The sequence below is a fragment of the Ictalurus furcatus genome, chromosome 9, assembly GCF_023375685.1.
Source record: "Ictalurus furcatus strain D&B chromosome 9, Billie_1.0, whole genome shotgun sequence".
NCBI lineage: Eukaryota > Metazoa > Chordata > Actinopteri > Siluriformes > Ictaluridae > Ictalurus > Ictalurus furcatus.
The window spans coordinates 22,744,471-22,769,453 of NC_071263.1; the positions used below are offsets into that span (position 1 = coordinate 22,744,471).

The 24,983-nt window shown below is 38.1% G+C and overlaps 2 protein-coding genes across 4 annotated transcripts in view; both read right to left on the minus strand.

Annotated features, from left to right (window-relative positions):
- The window catches only part of lgals8b (galectin 8b), a 9,030-nt gene extending 1,776 nt beyond the window's left edge, over positions 1-7,254 (minus strand). The window contains exons 1-7 of one of the 2 annotated variants that reach the window (XM_053632880.1): positions 6,005-7,254; positions 5,665-5,737; positions 3,614-3,824; positions 1,250-1,369; positions 1,109-1,135; positions 931-1,019; positions 690-855 (exon numbers count right to left, since the gene is read on the minus strand). In XM_053632880.1, coding sequence (XP_053488855.1) covers positions 690-855; positions 931-1,019; positions 1,109-1,135; positions 1,250-1,369; positions 3,614-3,824; positions 5,665-5,705 — 654 coding nt within the window. In that variant the 5' untranslated portion in view covers positions 5,706-5,737; positions 6,005-7,254. Of the gene's footprint in view, positions 1-689; positions 856-930; positions 1,020-1,108; positions 1,136-1,249; positions 1,370-3,613; positions 3,825-5,664; positions 5,754-6,004 lie in introns of both variants that reach the window. The other variant, XM_053632879.1, reaches the window with a different exon arrangement.
- A 1,775-nt stretch (positions 7,255-9,029) lies between these two features.
- gnmt (glycine N-methyltransferase) lies at positions 9,030-24,359 on the minus strand. 2 transcript variants are annotated; one of them, XM_053632881.1, is made up of 7 exons: positions 24,030-24,359; positions 14,107-14,234; positions 13,881-13,994; positions 13,666-13,808; positions 11,721-11,845; positions 10,761-10,933; positions 9,030-10,649 (listed from the first exon to the last, which is right to left on the minus strand). In XM_053632881.1, the coding sequence occupies exons 1-6, from the start codon at positions 24,233-24,235 to the stop codon at positions 10,762-10,764; spliced, it is 888 nt and encodes a 295-aa protein (XP_053488856.1). In that variant the 5' UTR covers positions 24,236-24,359; the 3' UTR covers positions 9,030-10,649; position 10,761. The 2 variants fall into 2 exon arrangements, with proteins under 2 accessions (XP_053488856.1, XP_053488857.1); XM_053632882.1 differs by having other exon boundaries at positions 9,030-10,654; positions 24,030-24,332.
- Between the last annotated feature and the right edge of the window lie 624 nt (positions 24,360-24,983).

Here is a 24,983-nt window from a genome sequence, read left to right on the forward strand (position 1 = left end):
TGGGAATTATATTGTGATAAAAAATCCAAAATAAATCAAAATAATTTAATATTTTAGCATCTTCAAAGTAGACACCGTTTTTGCCTAGAATTTCCAGAAATGTATTCTTGGCATTTTCTCGACCGATTTCTTGAGGAATTCCCCTGAGATGCTTTTTAAAGAGCATTAAAGGAGTTCACACCTACGCTGGACTCTTATCGGCTGCTTTTCGGAATATTTTACTCCGAGTCGTCCGTTTAAAAAAATATTTTTCTGTAAATAAAATGTTAGTTTTCTAATGAAAGAAATGAATATATTGGCATGGTTATATTTTTGTCTACAACACCGATTTCAAACATTTAAGCACACACCTTCAGATCAAAAGGTTTTTAAGATCATGAGAAACATTTCAGTCGAGCGTCCACAAACTCCTGACCGGTAGTGTATATTGTAGGAAAATGTCATAATTTCAACATGTGAGCTGGTACAGATTTTATAAGACAATGCCACATGTAGAAATAACATTAAAGATGTAACTCAGATTTTCAGATGATACGACACTATACTAACTGTAGGGAAAGTCTCTATACTGTATTGTACCAGAGCTGGAGTGAGTGTATTTATAGTAAGGATTTCACTCAGTGAAGTCTGTTATGTGAAAGTCAGAAGTGCTCCGAGGCCATTTCCTGTGCTCTAATACACACTCCTACCTCAAAGTATTTCCCAGCTGTGAACGGGAAGTACGACAGCTCCATCTCCTCCGGTCCCCAAGACTCACTTAAGAAAGAGTTGCGGATCACCGTGCCCGATTTGATCCGTGCATTCAGGTGTAGGGCGATGTTTTTGGACTCGCTGCACCTCAGGTTTACAGAAAAACTAGAAAACAAGAAAAAATGTTATAGTGGGACTGTCATATAATGATAATAAAATGAAGGAGCAGTGCTGAAGTACCTATGAGGAAATAAGCTGACGTGGCCCTTAATTGTAATGTGCTGTCCAGGACTGAGCCCTTTAAGTATACTGCCCCTGTAGGGTATACTCTAGTGGGGGGAGAGAACACGTGTAACTTGTAACTGGTGCAGTTGGCATTCCTTTTTCAAAATCATATTTCAGATGAAGATGAACTCACCAAATCACCTGATTCTGAAAATATTGCCTGTGGAAATGAGGCAGAGATTATTATAACTGTTAATAAACCACCTGATTTTATTTATTTTTTTAAACAAATATATACAAATCGGTAAATAATTGGTTGTTTGGAGCTTCTTACTGAGCTTGGGACATAGCCAATGGCTTGTATTTGAACTTTTCCTGATACGGAGAACGTGTCGACCCTGTGAAGAGGGATTCTGTGCTGATACTCCAGGATATGAGCTCCGTTTACTGCCACCTGCAGGAGAGACACAGCAATTAGCAGCAACGTTCAGGTACAGACACTTGGCTACGTTTAACACCTTTAAGAGCAGCTACATTAAGAGCGTTTCATCCGATGATTGAATTACAGAGGTCTATGGAGTTGTGCAAAGAACCCCTAGTTATAGTAAGCGCTCCCTAATTATCTCCAAAATCACACATTGCTATGTATTTGTGTGGGGGATTCCAGAGAACTGCCGAAAAACTTTTGTTTTGTGATAATAATGCTCTTTGCTGTCTCTACTTTGAGAAGACGAACATATATTACCAAAACTAGACAATCTAACAATCTAACCATACTGTAACTGTCCAGATATTAAAATGCTATAACTTTTTATATTTCAGTTTACATACTGCGGCAAAACTTGTTTTATTGTGTCTATTGAGTCAGACAGTACAGGTGTCACCGAATATGAATCGGTTAATTTAGATTGAATAGATAATATGTCCTTAATGAATATGAATACAGATCCAAACTGTAGATGGAGCATTGTTTTTTTTTAACAGAAGCTGGAAGGGACGGTTGCCAGGTCTTAGCAAAACTCCAACACTAACTACAACATCCTAACTACAACCCTAAAAACCGCACGTCCAGCAATCGCAGGTTCGAATCCCGATGATGGCCCGGAGTCCAAGAGAGCAAAGACAGCCATGCTCTCAGGGAGGGAGAGGTGGCATACTCTCTCTCCCCTATCAATCACAGCGACACTAGCCAATTATACATGTCGAAGTGGGCGGATAGCATCTCCTCTGAGTGGGTCACGCAGCTCCTGACACAGCACAAAAACCACACAAAAAGATTAGAAGCTATGCCTCGAAATGTTCAGAAATAGGAAAAGTTAGACGCATGGTTCTTCTTTTTTTCAAGTCTTTTTGTGGAGCAGTAGGGCGTGTTTATGAGGTGCAGTATCTGTCTGTAATATGCACATATTATACATGGAACCTGGCAACCCTACTCACTTCCAGTTTAAATCCAAATATGGAAAAAGATACGGATAATAATTTGAGCACAGATAAATGCTCTGTGCTACACCTCTAATATATACAATAACATGTTAAAACTCGACTATGTCCAGGGTTTTCCCAGGCCAACATACATTTCTCTCATTTTGAAATGCGTGTTTATTTGAAACCTACATGGTGGAAGAAATCTACTTAAATTTAACATTCAGCCTCTCGCTGGAAAACTCTCAGAATGTTTTCAGGAGGCCTGTCCATGTTTAGAAAAGCTAAAGACCTGTGAGTCTTTTATACACAGAGAGAGATCTAGTGTAACCCGAATGCGTTGGCTAGACAACAGTGATTGTAACGTGGTCTTCTTTTATTAATCAAACCACCCCCATGCCGACTAGCTTCCGTCTGCTTTGAAATGAGATTAGGGCTAATTCTTTGTTTATCAATGCACCGGGCATGTAACGTTGTAGTATATCGAGCCTCTGATGGCTGGAAACTGCATAAATATTAAATCACTCTCACATATATACCAAATATCTTTTTTAGCTTAAAATTTTATTCAGTAGTTCACAGCTGCAATAATTTAAAAAAAAAAAAAAAAAAAACACTTAATAGAAAGTTGAATTAGCCCGGATATTTTAGTGATGATTTGATAAATAGAAGACGGCTGGCAGTTAAAAGGTCTAAAAGATTTTAATTGAAGCTTAGTTTGGAACAGGCAACAGGGGCATCAAAATAAAGTCAAATCAGATTTTGGCTCAACAATGCCCCCTAGTGGGAGGCACTGGGAATGTTGTAAGAATTCAAACATTGGTCAGTTTGTATTAACCAATCAGGGAACTTGTCTACAAGAAAGTGGCACAAGCCCGTCAATTATTTTGCATGTTCACAGGCCACCTGTACAAGAGCAGGTTAGTGATGAACAAGAAGTAACATGTTAGTAGCAGACATGCTTGGGAAGCATTGTGCCCTGCAATGGGTTGGCACCCTGTCCAGGGTGTCCCCTGCCTTGTGCCCCGAGTCCCCTGGGATAGGCTCCAGTCTCCCAGTGACCCTGTGTAGGATAAGCGGTACAGAAAATGGATGCTTGGGAAGCATACAGGAGTAGCACTGCAAACCCAGAAGGGATTTTTTTTTTTTCCCCTAACTGGGATGATGACCACAGATTTATATCCTACTCAGAGATGGCTGGTAAATACTGGCCCTCATCCTCACATGCCAAGTCACCTCAAACCCAGTCTCTCAAGGTGAATATCAGGTCACTCACCTTGAACACATCTTCCTGTACTAGAATGATTGTCTCAAAGGATGCTCCTTGCTTAAAGGGCATCTGATCAAGAATCTCCTCTCTGCCCCAGCTACCTTGCTGTAAGGAGTTGCAAACGATGCATGGCGAGCTCCTGAAGCGGGGGTTGAAGTGGAAAGCGATGTCGGCTCGGGGCTTCGTGCTGCTGCCACAGGTCAGGTCAAACTGGAACCTGGATGTGGAGGTATACTTTATACTATAACAATTACATCTATTATAGCAGCTCTGCATGTCATTTCATCTATGTGATAAATCTACCTAAAACTCAATACCGACTCATTTTACCTTGACGGTTCAACATCCTATCATATTACACACAGCTGACCGGTAAAACTTTGGTTTTGCTATGCGATTACTTTAGCACACTTCCAAATGTCTTTTGAAAAAAATGTGTTTATTTGCATTTTCATGTAATCTTTACACTAGGACGGCACAATATAAACAAAATGTGTTTATATTAAATTGCGTCACACTGCGACTGTGAACACATTAAAGACCTGTGAAATCTTGATGTGACGTGGTGACACACTGTTCTGACTCAAATATTTATGTTGTGTAGATGTAGTGATTCTGGTGAGATTTGCTGGTTAATTCTCCAGTGAGAACTTGGCAGCACAAGAGGATATTGCTAGTGCGGTTAAAATGGCGTTTAATAGAAGGGGGGAAAAAAATCAGCAATCTAAACCAGGTTTTGCTTTTAGCTCCTAAAAACAAAAACATCAAGATAAATATACTTTTTTTTTGTCTCACTCACTATTTTCCAGCAACATTCAATGTTATATTAATTAGAAATCCATCAGAGAAGTAGTGGGGACATCAAACGTTGGACTCAAAAGTTCTAGGGTGCGTCTCAATCAGCTTTCATTTACAATACGATTTATAATATCAGAAAGATATCAGTCCTGCCTGCTGCTGATAAATGCCAGTGGTGACATTTTACAACGCGAGTACGTACAGTAGTCATGTCGCCGGAAATTGAGTCATCGGTGTCCCAATGTGTAGTGAGCCAGGGTCCTTACCAGTCCCTGGAGGGATTGAGATCGCAGAAATGAATGCAATATCAAATAATATTCGGAGGAGCTTGCAATTTCTCTAAACTGCCGCAGATTTTCCGCAGATTTGGGCCAAGACGTGTCATGTGACATCATCACAACACGCGTTCAGCCAAAGCCCTCTTTGATTCCCGCGTGTTGAACATGAATACAGCTAAAAGGTTTTATTCATCAACAAACATCACTGCGAAAGACCGTGCAAAACAATTTCACCAATTCAAGCAGTTTTATGCAACAAAAAAAATAATAATAAGGCACAAAAAAAAACTTCAGCAAATTGCATCACAAATTTTTAAAACAGCCGCAGCAAAATCAAGTATTTTTGGTCGCAATCATTAACAATAAAACCTCTGAAATCCTGTACGGGCTGATTTATCAGTACAACCTAAGGAGCTGATTGAGACGCAGCCCTAGAATGCAGTGCAGCTTTGCGACACCTTTGTGCGGAGTTATGGCAGAAACACGGTTTGGTCAATTTAGTGCTCTGCGATGGTGTTGCCAGTGGTGTTAATGGGAAATTTGATGATGAGTCTTTATTGGTCACATATACATTACAGCCATTTTAATGTATTTAAAGGCGCTTATGGAGCAGACTGTACTGATGACTGGACAAACTAAAGAATTAAAGCGCCGCTGCATCGCTCTCTTTAGGTAGAGCTGAAGTCAAGGTTAAATCCCACTGCATCACTGTAGGCAGGTTGTCAACTTAAAACATTGTAGGTAATGTAGAAACTGTTAACTAAAGTAAAAATAGACCATCATGTCAATCAAAATAAGTTTAAACTTATAAAAAAAAATCTTGAACGCCCTTAGAGTTCAGATATTAATACTAAAGATTCATGTGGAGGTTGGTCAGGGTGGATTTTTACTTTAATAATCAGGTTAGAGGCATCATGTTCATATTGCAGGTAATAAATATGACAATAATAATATATCATGCAACCTTAGTAAAAGTGTTACCTGTCAGCATCATTGAGAACACAGCCCTGAACTACAACCATCTCTCCAGGCTGAAGCCCACCTGGGATGAGTCCTGTGAAAGGAATTACCTGAAATAAATCCATCAGATTACATTAACGCTGGCGTTTATAAATAACATCTCTACTTCATTTACACACCAGCAATATAGCAAGGAGGCTGCTTGTTTTTAGTGTTTCACCTGCTTTCACCTGAACCGAATAACGGAAGCTAATCAAAACATTTGGTCCAAAAAGAGCTGCGTTTTCTCTGTAGCTACAAATGCAGAGATATTTGTGCTAAAAACAAACCCTCGGTGTCGCCCCGGATTGATGATACCTACCGGGTTGAAGATGGCCTGTTTCGCATTGGCCACGGACATTGGGGAAACCCTGTAGAACACCAGTTTGTAGATGAGGTTGTTTTTGAAATCTTTAGCTTTTCTCAGAACGCCATTTTCCTCTATCAGAGAGTAGATATAGATGATTCGCGCATGAATCGGTTCCGTGTGAACAACTCGCTTCAAGCGAGTCGATTCAATTTGTTTTGTTGAATTTTGTAAAGTTACAGTGTATAGGAATTTTATGAGTGGTCTTAGGCTAAGATTGGTATTATTACTATTATAGTATAAACTATGAAAGTGGCTTGATTTAGCGGTCAGGATTTTCAAGGGCTGTGGTGGTTGGTGAATCAAACCATCAGTAGTTGCATATTTCGAGTCATTTGAAAAGGTTGGACGAGTCAGTAAATTCAGTCGGTGACGCCATCCCTGATTGAAACCTAAATGATAATACGTACATCACTGACTAAATCCTAAATTACAAACAAAACTGGCTAAAACCTAAACGACACACATCCCTGTCTGACTAAAACCTAAATTACATACATTCCTGACTAAATCCTAAATTACATATATAACTGATTGACTAAAACCTAAATTACATACATCACTGACTAAAACCTAATTTACATACATTCCTGACTAAATCCTACATTACATACATCACCGACTAAATCTTAATTTACATACATTCCTGACTAAAAACTAAATTACATACATTACTGACTAAAACCTAAATTACATACATTACTGACTAAAATCTAAATTACATACATTCCTGACTAAATCCTACATTACATACATCACTGACTAAAACCTAAATTACACACATCACTGACTAAATCCTACATTACATACATCACTGACTAAAAACTAAATTACATACATTACTGACTAAATCCTACATTACATACATCACTGACTGAATCCTACATTACATACATTACTGACTAAAACCTAAATGAGATGCCCCACGAACTGACTGAAACATACATGACATGCATCACTGACTAAAACCTAAATGAGATGCACCACGAACTGACTGAAACATACATGACATGCATCACTGACTGGAACCTAAATGAGATATGTCACTAACTACAACCTAAATCACATACATCCCTGACTGACTAGACCTTAAATGAGATACATCCCTGAGTGACTAAGTCCAAATGACATATATAAATGACTGACTGAAACTTAAATGACATACCTCATTAATTGGAACCTAAATGACATACCCCTGCTGGGAAAAAAAAACAAACAAAAAACACTAGGAACCATTACAGAAATTCTAATGGTTTTAATGATTATGATTGGAATTGCATTGCTTTTAACAGAAACTATAATGGTCCTTTTGGGTCGCTACTCGTAATGTGTTGGGTTCTATTGGTGGCATGTTCGTCTAGTGGAAACCAATACAAACCATTAAATCCTAAGAGAATATGGCCCAAAACACACTAGTGGCTTTAATATTATTTGTAGTGGAAACCATTAGAATTTCTGTAATGGTTTCTATTGTTTTTTTCAGCGGGGACATCACTGACTGATTGAAACTTGTATACTGTATACTATATAATGTAAGTATATATTTATTAAAATCAGGGAGAAGAAAGCATACTGACATTCATACTGGGATTTTTACGTATTCTAATCAACAGAAAATATCACACACAAATATTAACACAGCAATTTTATTAAAGTTTTGTAAAGCTTTGTAAGACTTTCCTTTAACTTGTCTATTATTTATAACCCCATTTCCGAATAAGTTTGGAGATTATGTAAAATGCACAAAAAAAAGTGTCATTTGAAAATTCAGTTCATCCTGTACTATATTATAAGCGCATTATTAACCCATTACTTGAAGTTTTACTTTGTGAACTAAATTTATTTTTGAAAGTATACACTCATTTCAAATCTGATGACTGAAACACAGTCGACTGTTTACCACTGTGTAACATCACCTTTTCTTTTAATAACACTTATTAAGCGTTTGGGTGTTGAAGACGCCTGTTGGTTAAGTTTAGTAAGTGGAATTTTCCCCCATTCATCCATTATGCCTTTGTTGCATAATTTTGCACTTCTTAATGCGCCACACATTCTCAATCGGAGACAGGTCAGGACTGCAAGCAGGCCATGCTAGCACACTCTCTGCTTATGCAACCATGCGCTTGTAATCCGGGCAGAATGTGGTTTGGCGTTGTCCTGCTGTAGATGGCAGCATATGTTGCTCCAAAATGTGTACATATCTTTCTGCATTAATGGTGACCTCACAGGTGTGCAAGTTACCCATACCTTGATAGACTCTGGCTTTTGGACCTGACGCTGATGGTCCTTTTCCTCTTTGGCCCGGAGAACACAACGTCTATTTTGTCCAAAAACTATGTGAAATGTCGACTCGTCGGACCACAAAACACGATTCCACTGTGCTACTGTCCATCTCAGATTAAATGGAGCCCAGAGAACTTGGCAGCGCCATACATCAACACTGGACAGTGTTGATGTATGGCTTCTGCTTTGCATAGTGAAGCCTTAACTTGCATCTGTGGATGCAGCGGCGTATGGTGTTGACTGACAATGGTTTACCAAAGTATTCCCGAGCCCATGTCAGGATATCCATTACAGACTCATGACGGTTTTTAAGACAGTGATGTCTGAGGGATCGGACATCACGCGCATTCAGAAGTGGCTTTCGGCCTTGCCCTTTACGCAATGAGATTTAACCGGATTCCTTGAATCGTTTAATTATATTGTGCACTGTAGAAGGTGAAATGCCCAAAATCCTACCAGTTTGTTGATGGGGAATGTTGTTCTCAAAGTGTTGGATTATTTACTGATACATCAGTTGGCAGATTGGCGAGCGTCGACCCATCCTTGCTCTGGAAAGACTAGGCCTTTTTTGGAGGCTCCTTATATACTATGATTAGACGATACACTATTAGTCCTAAATTGCCCCATCACAACTTTTTTTGGAACGTATTACATGCATCAATTTCAAAATAAAAACAAGTCAAAGAACATTTACAAATCACTTCTCTTTGTTTTTATTAGCATTTTCCTTACTGTCACAACTTTATCAAATTGGGGTTGTACAAGTAATCTTTTAAAATATAATCAACAAAAGAAAATTACACACTGTTCACTGTTTTAAAAGCATTTTGACAACAAGGTTGCTCTTTTCATATATTTTCAGCCAAAATGAAACCCTTCAGGATCCAAAAGCAGTTGCTGCCTTAACAGCTGTGTTGGTGTGTTGATATATGGTTACACTGCAATACTGGATACCAAATTTTTTTTTATTTTTTTTTTTACCTACAAACAAACAGTACATTAGCAAGAACAATATTATACTGACACACGGCAATATATGTCTGACTACAAATGACCTTGAAAAGGTCCTAAAGTGATCTGGCAGCACATCACTCATTTCAGGTCACCTTAGGACAGTCAGTGGTTGTACAAATTCTACCTGAACTTTGCACTTTGGTGTTCCATGAAGACCAAACAAACATACAGAAATCAGCTAGTGAAACATTAAAAAACATATCAACAAAAGGTTTGGATGAGAAAACATACATTTCAACATTTTTCTATAATGCACCTTGAAACATTTTCACATCTATGATCAGTCCAACAGATAGAGACTGTGAGCTTTGTAAAGACTGTCACAGTCTTAAAGGTTAACTCAACCCTGAAACATATTAAATATGTTTAGAAGGAAATATTTGTAATGCATTTGATATAGTCGATGCTGTATTTTTGTTAACCCTGTGAGAAGTTATTGATTGTCTGTCTCTCTTACGTCGCATTTTAATGGGTGAAGAGTTACGGCAGAGACTTTGGAAGGTGATCTGCTTTAACAGATGAGGACGTGAGCAAGCCTAAAGCACTGCTGCATCACTAGGTAGCGATTTAGGTAGAGATGAAGTCTAAAAAGCTAAATCTCACTGGCCCCACTTTCAGTAGGTAAAGTGGGAAACATTTCAAATCGAATTTCAGAATTTCATTACAACATTCAGTAAATTAAAGTCAGTCATGGTGGCGTTTTCCTTTGAAGGTCACTGTTTTAAAAAAATATATATCTATACAGACTTTGTCCTTATCCAGACTACATGGAGTAATATGGCTCAGTCTGGTAATGAGAAGAGTTCAGCAAGGACTTTTTAAACAAAAGATGGCTACCGGTAAAGCTGGATAAAAAGCAAAGTAAAGAGTAGGCCAGTTATATTTGTAAAAAAAATTTCCTAGTTCATTTGAACGAGTATACTATACACGACTTTGTTCCTTTTGTCAGCTTCAGTTTAAGGCATGTGGTTGGGGTTTAAAATTTTTGCAATGCACATCTATGTATTTAAAATGAAAACAAGATTGTAAAAGTTTAGGATTATAGAAATCGTTTTAAGTTAGAAATTCCTAACACAGCTAAGCATTAACCTTACGTCCAGTTGACAAATCAGAACTTCATGCTGTTGGGCGAGTAAAATGATGGACAAAATATTCAGTGGCACACACTCACAGACTCCATGGTGAATAAGCATTTAAGCCCCAGCAGTCTTTGGGTTTAACACATTCTGGTATGAAGTGATCAACTGCAGCATTGTGTTGTGTCTTCAGCTCTGCCTTTGTTGTTGTGGAAGGCTTTCAAGGTCTGATCTCCATTAAAACAACAGCAAATGAAGCAGAAATAATGCACATGAAGCAAAAGTACAGAGAAAATTAAAATGAATTGGGTCATAAAGGTTTGGGTCATAAAGATTACCTTAAGCAGTCTTTTCAACAACGTGGATGAAGTAACAAGGAGCTTCTCCTTGTCCTGGAGTACAGTGCTTGAAATCACCAAATACCTCCTGCTTGCACTTTCCAAAGAACGCTGCGTTCAACAGCCCCCTGAAGCTCTCCAGCCGGTGCGGGTAATAAGACAAGCGGAATTTACTGTAAGACAGAAAAAGGAAATTAGGAGCTACTTCCTCATATGATAAATCACGAGATGTGTAGGATTACTAAAGAAAAGCCAGCAAAAGTGAATCATTATTCATCAGTCATCAGCATTAACATGTAAACGTAGGATGTTTCACTGTTATTTCTAATACCACTATTAACATTACTGAGCTGCAAGTGCAGCCTAATTCAGTAATTTCACTGTGCAAATACTCATAAGTGAATCAGAGTGTAACAAAATTCATACTTTTGGTTCATTTGGCATTTGGTTCGGTTTCACCCTGCACATAATTAAACAAACCAAGAAGCGGGGGGAAAATGCTGAGGGGAATGTAGGGCTTAAAACATACTCATAAAACTCTCATTCATTGTATACAGCTATGGAAAATTATTAGAGAATTATATAAAAATTGGTTTAAAAAACATTGTGCATCATATTTATTATGACACATCACTGAACACAAATGTGAACTCTGAACCACATCGCATGGTGTACAGAGGAATTAACCAACCCTTTCAGAAGATATATGGCCCCAGTGCTTGGCCCCCTATTAATAATAATAATAATAATAATAATAATAATAATAATAATAATATCAGATACAATAGGGCCCTTCTCACCCTTGGTGCTTGGGTTCTAATAAGAGGAAAATGCATCAGCGTTCAACTAAAATGGACTAAAGACTACTTGTGTGAAACAAGTCTCTGGCAGGAAAATCTCTAAACTATGCTACACTCTGGTTCTCCAGAACTGGAGTTCAGCTCCTTTAGTTTACAGTACCTTGTCTCAGCTGCTTTCTGTGATCCTTCAGGTTGTGGGATCTCCAGCGTGTAGTCCAGAGTCACCATGGTGGGCTTGTTGTTCACCCAGAGTACAGATGTGTCGATCTCTTGTTTCAAATCACTCTAGAGTACAAACAGCAGTAGAGACATAAAAAAGAAAAGCTTTTGTATCAGAAATTATTCTAAACAGTGGTGAAGGTTGTGTACTAGTGTCTATAATGTTGCAAATTAAAATCCCATAACCCGTGAACACCTCCTGGCTTGGACTCCATTCTGTCTCATGGGGAAGTTATGGCTTTGGATGAAAGCATATCCCTAGTGATTCAATTCAAGCTGTTACACTAACACGTGCTAGACAAGTCTAATCATAGGCGCTATGTGCCCAGATTTGTCTCCACTTTTTGAAAGTGTACTCAGTTAATTGAGAAATGCCCAATGGGTCATGCTATTATAGTACAATCATCAATGGTGAGGTGTTCTGAAGCAGGCTGATGTGAAGCAGAGCTACTCTTACCACGGCATAATGCACGTGTTCTAATACTTTAGCATTTATTTAGTAACAACTAACAGCAGGGACATGTATAGTGCATGCTCCACATAAATGGACTTCAAACATGAACAAAGATAAATGTATAATTGTTAATTACACAGTAATGTGTAATTAATTTCCACATCTCTGTGTAATGTTTTTTAAGGAGTCTCCAGTGGCAGCGCTTCGTGTACAGTCAGTGGTAAACATTTTCCAACACAGGAAAGTCTTCAGAATTTTCTGTTTTTGAGTTCTCAATAATTTGACAAGCTGTGTTTTTCTGACTTATTAAAACAAGGCATGTGAGGGGATGGCCTTTTATAGCTGATAAGTAGCAACGGGAGCTAACTTGCTTTGCGGACAATCCACAACATAAATGTAAGTATAAACAAATAAAATAATGCCGTGTTTTTCTTTAATACATTTTTTTTTTAAAATCACGAAAACCTTATGTCTTGGACTTGCTTGCTGAAATATGTTCATTTCTCTCTCTTGGACCCACAGATGGTTGTCGGGTTTTAAACTCTTGATCTTCGTCTTCCATTGTTGCGTTACTCACATACATACACTGATTTGTAGCAAAGGGTGACAGGATAAATAATCTGTGTCCGAAAATATTTTGCTGTACGTTATTGTCTCAAATCTGACAGGCTTAGACTCTAAGCTTAGAAATAAAATGAGTTTGTGTGCTTTAAATATAATATACAGTACTGTGCAATAGTCTTAGGCACATGCAAAGAAATGCTGTAGAGCCTTCAAACATAATGAAATTAAATGTTTCTACATAAAATAAAATACTATAAAGAGCAGTAAACAGAAATAAATGAAACAAAGTCGATATTTGGTGTGACGACCTTTTGCTTTAAAATTTTTTTTAGTAGTCTCCGGTACAATTTATAAGGAAATGAGTTGCAAGTTTTACTGAACTTGCAGAACCAGCCGCGGTTCTTCTGGAGACTTTGACTTTCACACGTCCTTCTTATTTTTGCAGCAAAACCCAGCAGCCTTCATTGTGTTTTTGATTGATTTTTGAGTGACTCGATAATGTACAAGTCATAAGAGAAAAATGTATAAGAAATTTTGTACAATAAATAAATAAATAAATAAATAGGGTGCCTAAAACTTTTGCACAGTACTGTAAATGTAGCAATAAACAGATATGAAGTGCTTTTTATGTAATTAATATTAAGGGAAATGTTGTTATTGGAAAAAAATTAATAAATAATCAACTTCGCGGCCACATCACACCACCCTGACATTGATTACTTCCTATAACAGCAGGCTCAGTCGTGTTTTATTCCTTCCATACAGGCCTACCCATACATTATACCCACAGACATGGAAAGGCGTACGCTTCTTCGGGTTCATACAAGGATCATTTTGGTGGAGATGACATTTCTTAACCATGGAATACCTGGTAATAAATGTTCTTGCCTGCCGGAGCATTGCCTGTCTCAATGATGTAGTCGTAGTTACGGTGATCGATAATCATGATTCCTCCAGTTTTCACCATGCTGGCTATGTTCTGCAGGGCCAGTTTCTGATCACTCTGATCCCCTGGAAGATATTCAATCGGTCAATATATCTACAACCAATAATAAGCTCAATTAAAACATGAATATGCTTTACCTTTAAAATCCGGTAAATGAGCAAAGGAGTTCCCCAGGCAGATAACTGCATCGAATCCGTCTCCTGGCTTCTGAATATCATCGGTTAGCGTAAGCCAGTTAGCCTCTTCAATTACTGTGAGGGGAAGATGAACCACATAGGAATAATCGGTTAAACAAAGTCAACGAAACACAGTCATTTACAGGACTGCATGTTGCTCCATGTTATATTAGGATACTTTTCTCACCCCAATTATCAAACGCTGACTCTTTCCTCCTCTCCCATCTTTCCTTGAGTGCATGCTTCAGCATCTTATCGCTGGCATCTACACTGACCACCTTGAATCCCTCCTCCAGTAGCATGATTGAGTCCACACTGCGAAAAGAAGTGATTTAAGCAACAGCAACTAGAGGCTAGTGATTTCTGGAGTTTAGTCTGGGATAAGATCTACATCATCTTCCTTCGATGTAAATGAAGACGTCATGTGACCGAGTTAGTGTTACCAACCCGAAGTTGATTATTTTTCTGTAACAGCACATGCCAAAGTGTTTGATTCTCCTATACCACAGTAATTTGCCAACAATTACATCAAATGTAACTATAAACAGATAAAAGTATGCCATGTTGTTCTTTAATAAATATTTTTTTAAAAATCACACCACCCCATCTTTGATCATTTTCCTAGAATAGCACTCTGGTCGTGTTTCATTCATTATAACATTTTAAGAAAAACAGCTCTCAGAGGTTCTCTGTGTATAATGCAATACTGAACATTGCATCAGAGTGCTAGTTATAGCTGGATTCTGCTGAATAGTCGCTTCATGTTTGATTTGGTTTAGTCTAGTGAGGAACTGCCAGAGTTCAATGTAAAATCTTTAGGCATATTTTGGGTAAGACTTCACAAGAACCTTATGTCTTAGACTTGCTTGCTGAAATATGTTTATTTCTCTCTCTCAGACCCACAGATGGTTGTCGGGATTTAAACTCTTGATCTTCGTTTTCCATTGTTGCGTTACTCACATACATACACTGATTTGTAGCAAAGGGTGACAGGATAGATAATCTGTGTCCGAAAATATTTTGCTGTACGTTATTGTCTCAAATCTGACAGGGTTAGATTCTAAGCTTGCAAACGAAGTGAGGTTGCATGCTTAAATATAATATAAAAGATTTCAGCATCACATGGGAGGCAACTGATTTCTGGAGTTCAGTCTCAGAGAAGATCTACATCTTATCTTATCCTGCGATGTTCATGAAGACGGCCTTTGCATCATGTCACATGACCGTGTTAGTGTTACCAACCCAAAGTCGATTATTTTTCTGTAACAGCACATACTAAAAGTGTTTCATTATTCATTTATCATCAATTCAAGTCCAGTAGTTCCATTTAATTATGTGCGATATCTGCAAAAACCAAGTTAGCTCTTATCAGTTAATGTATTGCAGATATAAACAGTCTTTCCTCACTAGCCTTTCTTTTTTTCCCTCTCTCTCTTGAAGTCTTGAAGGCACAAAAATGCAGTTTGACATCTTAACAAGAAACTGGAAAGCAGAAAGCTCTCTGTCCTGAAGACTCTCCCATACTGTAAATACTTACTGACGAAGTTCTGACACTGTAGACTCCTTCCATGAATGTTAAATAAACATCTCCTGAAAGAATGCTTCATTATATGAATGACTGTTTATATGTTTTCCTTTGTTAAATAACACATTTATTGTTAACCTTAAATACTTTCAGTGATACAAGTTCATGTATAAATTGTTACTATAGAAACAATAACATATTAGAACATGTGTATTAATATTAACCTGATTTGCTTTATAGCTGGAACTCTTGTCAGAGCTGCTGTTATAGAAAATTGTAATACTGAGCCTAATAAATGTGTACTATGGGTGCCATGGAATGTATTTACTTTTTAAAGGGGTCTGCAAAATATTTTAAGGAATGTGGACACAGATGATATGCTTTTCTATCAAGGAACGTCATGTATCTGTGGTCTGGGAATGTAGGAATCCAAAAACAACCCTGATATCCAAGTCGTCCTGGACCACAAAAGTGTGGCATGTTTAAATTTGCACATTTAAACATCAATAAAGCAGTTAAAATGTTTAATTCAACAATGAAATTAAATGCCGTGCAAAACTAAGTGCTCTCTGTATCATACATCCAGTTCACTAAAGAATGGAGAAACTGTTCTGTCCACCAGTTATTGCATCAGCCTCCTTACATATCAGTTAAACCTTGAATATTGAACCAGTTGCGATATTTTAGTTAAATAATGATCAACTGACCTCAAGAAAGGTTCAACATACAAAGTCTCAGACATACCATACACTGAGCTTTTAATATGGAACGTAGCAATAGTGCTATGTGGGCATTGGTAGCATGATAATTGCTTAAGCTCATATGTATTGGATAGACAGCGTTTATCAAACTTTAAAATTGAACTAATTGACCTTTCCAGTCTTCAAATCTGTCAAAAATAATAAAGTTTAGAAGACAAATAGGACAGTTTTCATCTGAGAAGCAAAAATTTATGAAAAACTTTATGGGATACAAGAGGAGTCATAGTATCCTGAAGTGTCAAAAAAAAATATGATGCATGTGGAATATTGCAATACATTACATAACCAATTATTGATACATACCTACCCTGCTGAACAAAAAAACCCTCATAGAATTTATAATGGTTTTAATGGTTATAATGAGAACTGTATTGGTTTTAATGGAAACTGACAGAGTCCCTGTGGGTCTCTACTGGTAATTTGTTGCCTTCTACTGGTGGCATGTTATGTCTAATCAATACCACTGAGGACCAATAATGGTAATGGTTTCAATGGTTAGCTGATGGTTTGTAACGGTATTTGTAGTGGAAACCATTCGAATTTCTGTCATGGTTTCTATTGGGTTTTTTTTTCTTCAGCAGGGTGATCAGCAGTGTCTCGTGACCATAGATCTGGGTGGGGCAGGCCGATGTAAATAATGACATAACCTTAAACAAAATTATGGTGAGTTGCAATCACACTTGAGTTACAGTGAGGGAAAAAAGTATTTGATCCCCTGCTGATTTTGTACGGTTGCCGACTGACAAAAAATGATCAGTCTATAATTTTAATGGTAGATTTATTTGAACAGTGAGAGACAGAATAACAACAAGAAAATCCAGAAAAACGCATGTCAAAAATGTTATAAATTGATTTGCATTTTAATGAGGGAAATAAGTATTTGACCCCCTCTCAATCAGAAAGATTTCTGGCTCCCAGGTGTCTTTTATAAAGGTAACGAGCTGAGATTAGGAGCACAGTCTTAAAGGGAGTGCTCCTAATCTCAGCTTGTTACCTGTATAAAAGACACCTGTCCACGGAAGCAATCAATCAATCAGATTCCAAACTCTCTACCACGGCCAAGACCAAAGAGCTCTCCAAGGATGTCAGGGACAAGATTGTAGACCTACACAAGTCTGGAATGGGCTACAAGACCATTGCCAAGCAGCTTGGTGAGAAGGTGACAACAGTTGGTGCGATTATTCACAAATGGAAGAAACACAAAAGACCTGTCAATCTCCCTCGGCCTGGGGCTCCATGCAAGATCTCACCTCGTGGAGTTGCAATGATCATGAGAACAATGAGGAATCAGCCCAGAACTACACGGGAGGATCTCGTCAATGATCTCAAGGCAGCTGGGACCATAGTCACCAAGAAAACAATTGGTAACACACTACGCCGTGAAGGACTGAAATCCTGCAGCGCCCGCAAGGTCCCCCTGCTCAAGAAAGCACATATACATGCCCGTCTGAAGTTTGCCAATGAACATCTGAATGATTCAGAGGACAACTGGGTGAAAGTGTTGTGGTCAGATGAGACCAAAATGGAGCTCTTTGCCATCAACTCAACTCGCTGTGTTTGGAGGAGGAGGAATGCTGCCTATGACCCCAAGAACACCATCCCCACCGTCAAACATGGAGGTGGAAACATTATGCTTTGGGGGTGTTTGCTAAGGGGACAGGACAACTTCACCGCATCAAAGGGACGATGGACGGGGCCCATGTACCGTCAAAGCTTGGGTGAGAACCCAATGCCAGGGCATTGAAAATGGGTCGTGGATGGGTATTCCAGTATGACAATGACCCAAAACACACGGCCAAGGCAACAAAGGAGTGGCTCAAGAAGAAGCACATTAAGGTCCTGGAGTGGCCTAGCCAGTCTCCAGACCTTAATCCCATAGAAAATCTGTGGAGGGAGCTGAAGGTTCGAGTTGCCAAACGTCAGCCTCGAAACCTTAATGACTTGGAGAAGATCTGCAAAGAGGAGTGGGACAAAATCCCTCCTGAGATGTGTGCAAACCTGGTGGCCAACTACAAGAAACATCTGTGATTGCCAACAAGGGTTTTGCCACCAAGTATACTAAGTCATGTTTTGCAGAGGGATCAAATACATATTTCCCTCATTAAAATGCAAATCAATTTATAACATTTTTGACATGCGTTTTTCTGGATTTTTTTTGTTGTTATTCTGTCTCTCACTGTTCAAATAAATGTACCATTAAAATTATAGACTGATCTTTTTTTGTCAGCAATAGGAATGGGTCTGTACATCACAGACACACTGTCTGCCATTTTGCAGAAAGTAATCAAATTTAATTCAGATTATTTGCTGTAAAACAAGATCTTGGCATCCCCAGAGTTTATTTTAACCCAGCCCAATCTGGCAACCCTGCCATTAACTGTCCTGTTCGCTCTTCCTCCTCCTCCACTGAAAATGTTCATAGAGCGAGCAAGAAAAATGCTGCCCATATGGATCTCTATTAGTGCTGGTTGCAGTGCCCATTTTAAATAGACATCACTAGATGTAATAACGCTATGGAAGCGAAGTGGGGCAGTACGCATGCTGCCCCACGATTGCGCAACATCAAGAAAGGTGAGCAAATCAATGGGAAAAAAAAAAAAAATCAGCTTATGTCTGTCAAATAGCACCATTTTTTACATCGCTAGTCACTCAAAAGAGGTAATTAGTCATTCAAAAGATTTTTTTTTTTTTTTTACATATATGGAGTTGAATGAGGGCTTTGTGCAGCATGATTTGTAGCAGTATTTGTTAAATGGCTGATATAAACAGTGGCTCTGCTCCTGATTCCCTAATGGACGAGCCACTGCCTATGCCACCGATATGCTTATATAAATCTGAAGATAAATGTAAATTGTGAATATGTACGTGCTAAATATCTTACCTAAATATCATACCATAAACAACTCTATGTAGTAAACTCAAATCCAAACATTGTTAAAGCTTTTCTTCGTAAAGAATCGGGAATTGTGAATGAGAGAATTATAGCAGTATGAATATGGGAGAGAGTTGCCTGGTGTGCTGAATAAACAGTGTGTGTGGGTGTGTATGTGTACGTTGCCATTTAAACAGCTGCTGTACTTGCAACTGTACAAGTACAAGTTATTATTAGATGAGGTTAGTGTGTCACTGTTTCACTGGCAGAGAGGGTAAAGTTCAACAAAACTGAGCTGTAGCAAATCTATAAAGCGACTTCATCCTCTCACTGAAAAAAAAGGATTCCTTTAGATTATTTTTTTTAGTTACACATTATGAGTGATACACTTCTCCTCCTTATACCTCCAGAAACATACTGACAATTTAAGGTACGTAAACGTATAATACACTTTGTATAACTAAGCAAAGTTCACTCATACTGATATCATTTGACGTAGACAGCACTGTCCATGATGGCACAAGGAAGTAAAAATAAATGCACTCACTGATTAAAATAAAAATTAAGAGTGTTAATCCAGTCGAAACCCATTTCAGGTCAGGCTAAAACATTTCTATAACACGGGATTGTATATCTTGCTGTTTGTTTTTAATATTAAAGTTAATTTCATATTTCATATTCATGAAATTGTACCGTTAAAGGAATCCACAAACATATTTGCCTTTGGTTGATTGAAGCCAGGCAATATTTTAGAAAAACTAGAAATTATAATAATTACAACACAATAGTGTAATACAGCAGCCCATGTGAGAAATTAATTTATACTACAGCACTGTTGAATTCTCAAATCTGACAGTTCCTTCCAAAAGGGAAATCAGAGGTGTGTATTAATGCATTAATACATGACCTTTTCTATAGTAACAATGAACACAGGGATATATATGGCAGACTCCCCACACAAACAGATTAAAAAAAAAGAAAAAAAGAGTTTGCTTGTTGTGCACTTTGTAACAGGCAGAAGTAAAGCCGTGACTTGCTTTTTCCACCAAGGGAAAGTATTTGGAGGGCTTTGCTGTTTTTATCATGACAAGCTGCTTGTTTTGCATTTGGAGAAAGTGAAAGTGAAAACATGAACTCTCATTTCACAGATGCTCTTCAGTATTAACTGTAACTATAAACGGATGACAAACATGATGTTATTCTTTTTAGTGCTAATAAACCACTTCAGGATGTTCATTTATATTGTATTTTATATGTATTAAATATTTTCAGACATCCTCAGAAATGTCACCACCTTGCACCCCAGTAACAATAATCCTGCCAATGGTATCGTTCTTACTGAAAGACTGGCGTTCATATTGGGAGAAAAAAAAAAATCAAAAGCTTTTTGTTCCCCTTATATCTCATATTTCATAGATTTTTTGTTAAGCTGTTGTCCAAAATCAAGTTCCTAACACATTTGTACCAAGTGGTCAATACATCTGTCTGATTCATTTAAGTGTGTTAAAAAATGAACAGAGAATGACATGACATGCATTTTTTTTTCATTCTTCTTTTTCCTATAAAATAATTTTATAAATGCATGACATACATCACCCTTAGCTACAATATTCTTTACATGAATACACTTTCACGACATCAAATAAAATTCCTATAAGGCAATTTTGCCTCCCAATGTCTAGAAATGTCAGGTGGTGTAACCGCCCAACCATACTTTAAGCTTACATTAATTATTAAAAAGTGTCATTTACTCACATAAAATTCTAAATAAAAGCTTGGCTTGATTCTATATCCGAAACAGCAGAGTACCTCGCCAAAAGTAGAGGAAGCTAACATGTCTAATAGTGACACCAATTTTATTGTTTATTACCGATACATAATTTATGGTAAGGCCTACATTTCATCCTTGTACAAAAAGGAATACTTGGCAAATTGTATTTCCTTTTAAATCACCACTACCCATGACAGTATTGCTTTCATTATCAAAAAGCGGAAGTGTGAAGGAAAAATACTTCTTTTTTTTTTTTACTTCCAGTAAGTCAACTGACCAAAGCAGAACAGCAGATGCTGAGGCAGCAGTGAGACACCAGCAAAAAAACAGGGAAAGGAAAAAGGCCAAACAGGAAATGGACTCTGCTGAGAAAAAAAAAACATTCAAAACTAATAAAATTATGAAAGGTAAAAGAAAGAAAACAAATCGACAAAAATACAAGTAAAAAGAATAAAATCAATGAGTGGAAAGAAACTGGCCCAGCCGAAAGAATAAGAGTTGCTGACTTCTTCTGCTGAGATGAAAATAGACACCTACCGTCAGGGGAAAAAAGATACTGTAGCTAAAAACACAAACAAGCAGCAAAGACGTGCTAATTAGACCCTTCAGTGAACTTCACAATCAAATTAACTCTTAAGTGCAAAACCTTAGATTGAAGACTGCCCCTGGTACGCAAGACAAACGAACCCATCAAATATGAACACTGCAACCTGAAAAGCATCGTATTATCATCTGAGATTGCAAGTTCAGGTCCCGATGATGCCACAGCCATCCGTGGCCGGGAGGCAAGAGCGCGAAATTGTTCTCTGGGTGGGAGGGATGGCAAACTCTCTTTCCTCTGTCAATCAGTGAAACTAACCAAACGTAGGCATCTTGTGAGCTCATGTATGTGAAAGAAGGCAGACAGCGCTTACCTCCATGTGTTACTGCATGATCACCAGTTCAAAAAGATGCAATTGGTTGGCTTCACATGTCTCAACGTGTTAGCTTTTATCCTCCCTGGTTGGTAGCTGTTGTATGATGGGGGCTGGGAATTGGCACATGACAAAATTTTTGTAGGGAAAAATAGAAACGCTCCAGGGAGGAAGCCATTGTAACGTCGCAAGAATGGTCCAGTGAATGTAAATCAAAAAGGGCAAAACTGTGACTGATGTGTTGCATGTCATCTGAGAGCCAGAGCCCATAAATTCACTTCACGCAAAGTGAGCAGAATTTCCAAAAAAAAAAACAACGTATTTATTATTTTATTGCACTTTGTGTCACAATTTTATATCTGGTTTTCTGGTAAAATATGTCTTTATTTCCTTATATATTTATATATATATATATATATATATATATATATATATATATATATATATATATATATATATACACACACACACACACACACACACATTTTCATATTAGTTTGTATAGATAGGTCACTTGACTTTGGCAGCAGGAAAATAATGGCAATAAATCATAAGGCAATAAATTCATTTCATAGCAGCCAATGAATGCAATCAACTACTTGGAGTGTCACTATACCAACGGACAGACAGACAAACAAAGACAAACAGACAGGCAGGCAGACAGACAGATATGTACATACTTGATTGATCCCTGGGGGATTTTTTTTTGTCACAGCAAATTACAGGTTACAATGTACATAAGTCCACCACCAACACCATTTGTCTTGGCCACATCAAGCTGCAGATTGTTCTTTTCAGACCACTTTACCAAGCTGTCAATCACAGCTCTATACTCCAATTCCTGTCCGACATCACAGACACACACCCCTACAGTCGAGTCTTCAGATAAACTTCTGCAGGTGGCACGTACCACAGTTGTACTTAAAATCTGAGGTACACATTGATAACAAGAAAGGAGGCAGGACTATCCCTTGTGGGGCTCCTGTGCTGTTGACCAGCTGGTTCTACATACAGAAAAGATTGTGACCCTTAAAATGCTGCCAGAGATGTTAAAATGGGAGTAAACCCTTTGCAGCAGAGAGATAATGGCATCATCTACACTCACTTGGTGTTGACATTGCCGACTTGGCAAACTGCAGGGGGTCCAGTGATGAGCCAAATGTAGGGCTGGGTTAATCAAGAATCAACCTCTCCTGTATGGAATGCCATTTTAGTCAATCAATCAATAAATAAATAAATAAATATGCCTATGATATAAAAGATTTTTAAAAAAGAGCAAATGCACCAATAAATATACTACCAGGCCAAAAAAGGCCACTGTTTGGATTTAAATAAGCAAATACATATTGGATCATTATTGCAATGATTAATATGTTTCAGATGGCAAAAATTATCACCATTATTAAAAAATGGTGGAATGAACTTCCCCTAGATGTCCGAACAGCTGAGTCACCGGTGGTCTTCAAATGACGTCTAAAGACCTACCTCTTCCTAAAATACTTAAATTAGCACTTTTCATTTAAAAAAATAATCATCATTCTGTATTTTTTTTTTGTATATTTGCTCCCAACAGAGTTTTAAGACTGATGGTATTCTTAGTCCGTGACCTAGTGAACCAGTATCGGGATGTATTTATTGATAGAGACTTCAAAGCACTTCTGTAAGTCGCTCTGGATAAGGGTGTCCGCCAAACACCATAAATGTAAACGTAACATCATGCACGTGAATGTGAAGGTTAAACTTTTGCTCATATAGTGTATGTCATAGCAGTGAAAACAACAAACTATGCAGGAGCAGTCTAGGAGCTGAAAAATGCACATACTTGTAACACACAAGACCAGAACAGGATTTTCAGGATCTAAAGTGTAGACCCTACAATTTTCAGTGAATAAGGCTCTGGGCTACTGATCATGAGGTTGCAAGTCCACGGTCAGGTCCTACAGCAAGGCCATGAACCCTCTCTGCGCCAGGGGTGCTGTGTCATGGCTTTGACCCCAACTTCCTGACAAGTTGAGGTATGCGAGGAAAAGAATTTCACTGTATACAGTATGTGACATCAAAGGTTTTCTTCTTTCCTGCTGCATTATATTGCATTGTAGATCTCCTTAGAGAACTGGTCAGTTTAGTTGTTAATTTAATTCAATTCTATTTTTAACATGGTTTCATCAACAACATGCAGAGCAAGCACAATATGTGGAAATCCCCTACTCTGAGCTTTTAATGTGTCTGTCTGATCTGTGTGTTTGAGTGTGTGTGTCAGGAATTACCCCGTGCCGCAAGCAACATCCAGCACCGTCTTACAGCCGTGTTGTCTGAGCAGAGACACCACCCAGCTGCGGTACTCCTCCGTGCGGCTCTTCGTGTTTCCGATGTACAGCTGCCAGACTCTGGCTGCTTTCCCGTCCGCGTACTGGTCCGGCAGGCCGACGGCGGCTACACCGAGAGAGCGTGTGCGGTAGATACTGTCCACCATCCTGCCTCTATACTACACTAACTGGGCTTGTGATATAACCGAATAATCAAATATATTCACACAACTCGCCTATTTCGTGTTCTCTCAACCTAGAGCGCACACACGAACGCTGCAGTGTCTAGCTGTTATTATTTATATACGGAAGCGAACTCACAGGAAGAACTTTGAACCAATCAGATTCGAGTGTTCCCTCACGCCTACATTTTTATTGGTTAGAAGGCCGCAGTGACGTTTATAAGGGAACGTGGCTCCGCCTTATTTGCTGCGCCATCATATTTATAGGCAGCTAAGCAACACGTGCAGTTATTGGACCAATAAACAGCCGTAATAAACATCTATGTTGTACGAAAATAGTTAAATTGGGGCCCGGGGGGGGGGTGGGGGGTAGGGGTTGGCGGGTGGATTTTACATTAAATCTAAATAAAGATTTAATGTAAAATCTTTTACATTAAGATCCCCTTCACTAATTTATGTATTTATTCCATTAGTTAACATTAACACATCATTAGCATCAATAGACCACAAATAATAATAATATGTATTAACAGATTTTTGTTTATTCCATCCATTTTTACTGTTGGATGGATTAAGCATTGGTTAATCCATGTGTAAATGGTTTATGTGATTGGTTAAAAAATTTTTTTTAATTAATTAACAGGTGTAAATTACTTTGTAAATACTGCCTATGTAAGGAATGAAATGCTACAGCATGTGATCTTATGTGAGATGCTGCTCGATGCACAGAAGA

Bases quoted from the DNA above. Each gene is read 5' to 3' on its own strand.
- gnmt (XM_053632881.1), bottom strand. From the start codon at position 24,235: ATGGTGGACAGTATCTACCGCACACGCTCTCTCGGTGTAGCCGCCGTC. The intron at 14,235-24,029 runs GTAATTCCTGAC...TTCTTTTCGCAG, and splicing joins GATGTTGCTTGCGGCACGGG to TGTGGACTCAATCATGCTAC. The intron at 13,809-13,880 runs GTAAAGCATATT...AATATCTTCCAG, and splicing joins TCATTTACCGGATTTTAAAG to GGGATCAGAGTGATCAGAAA.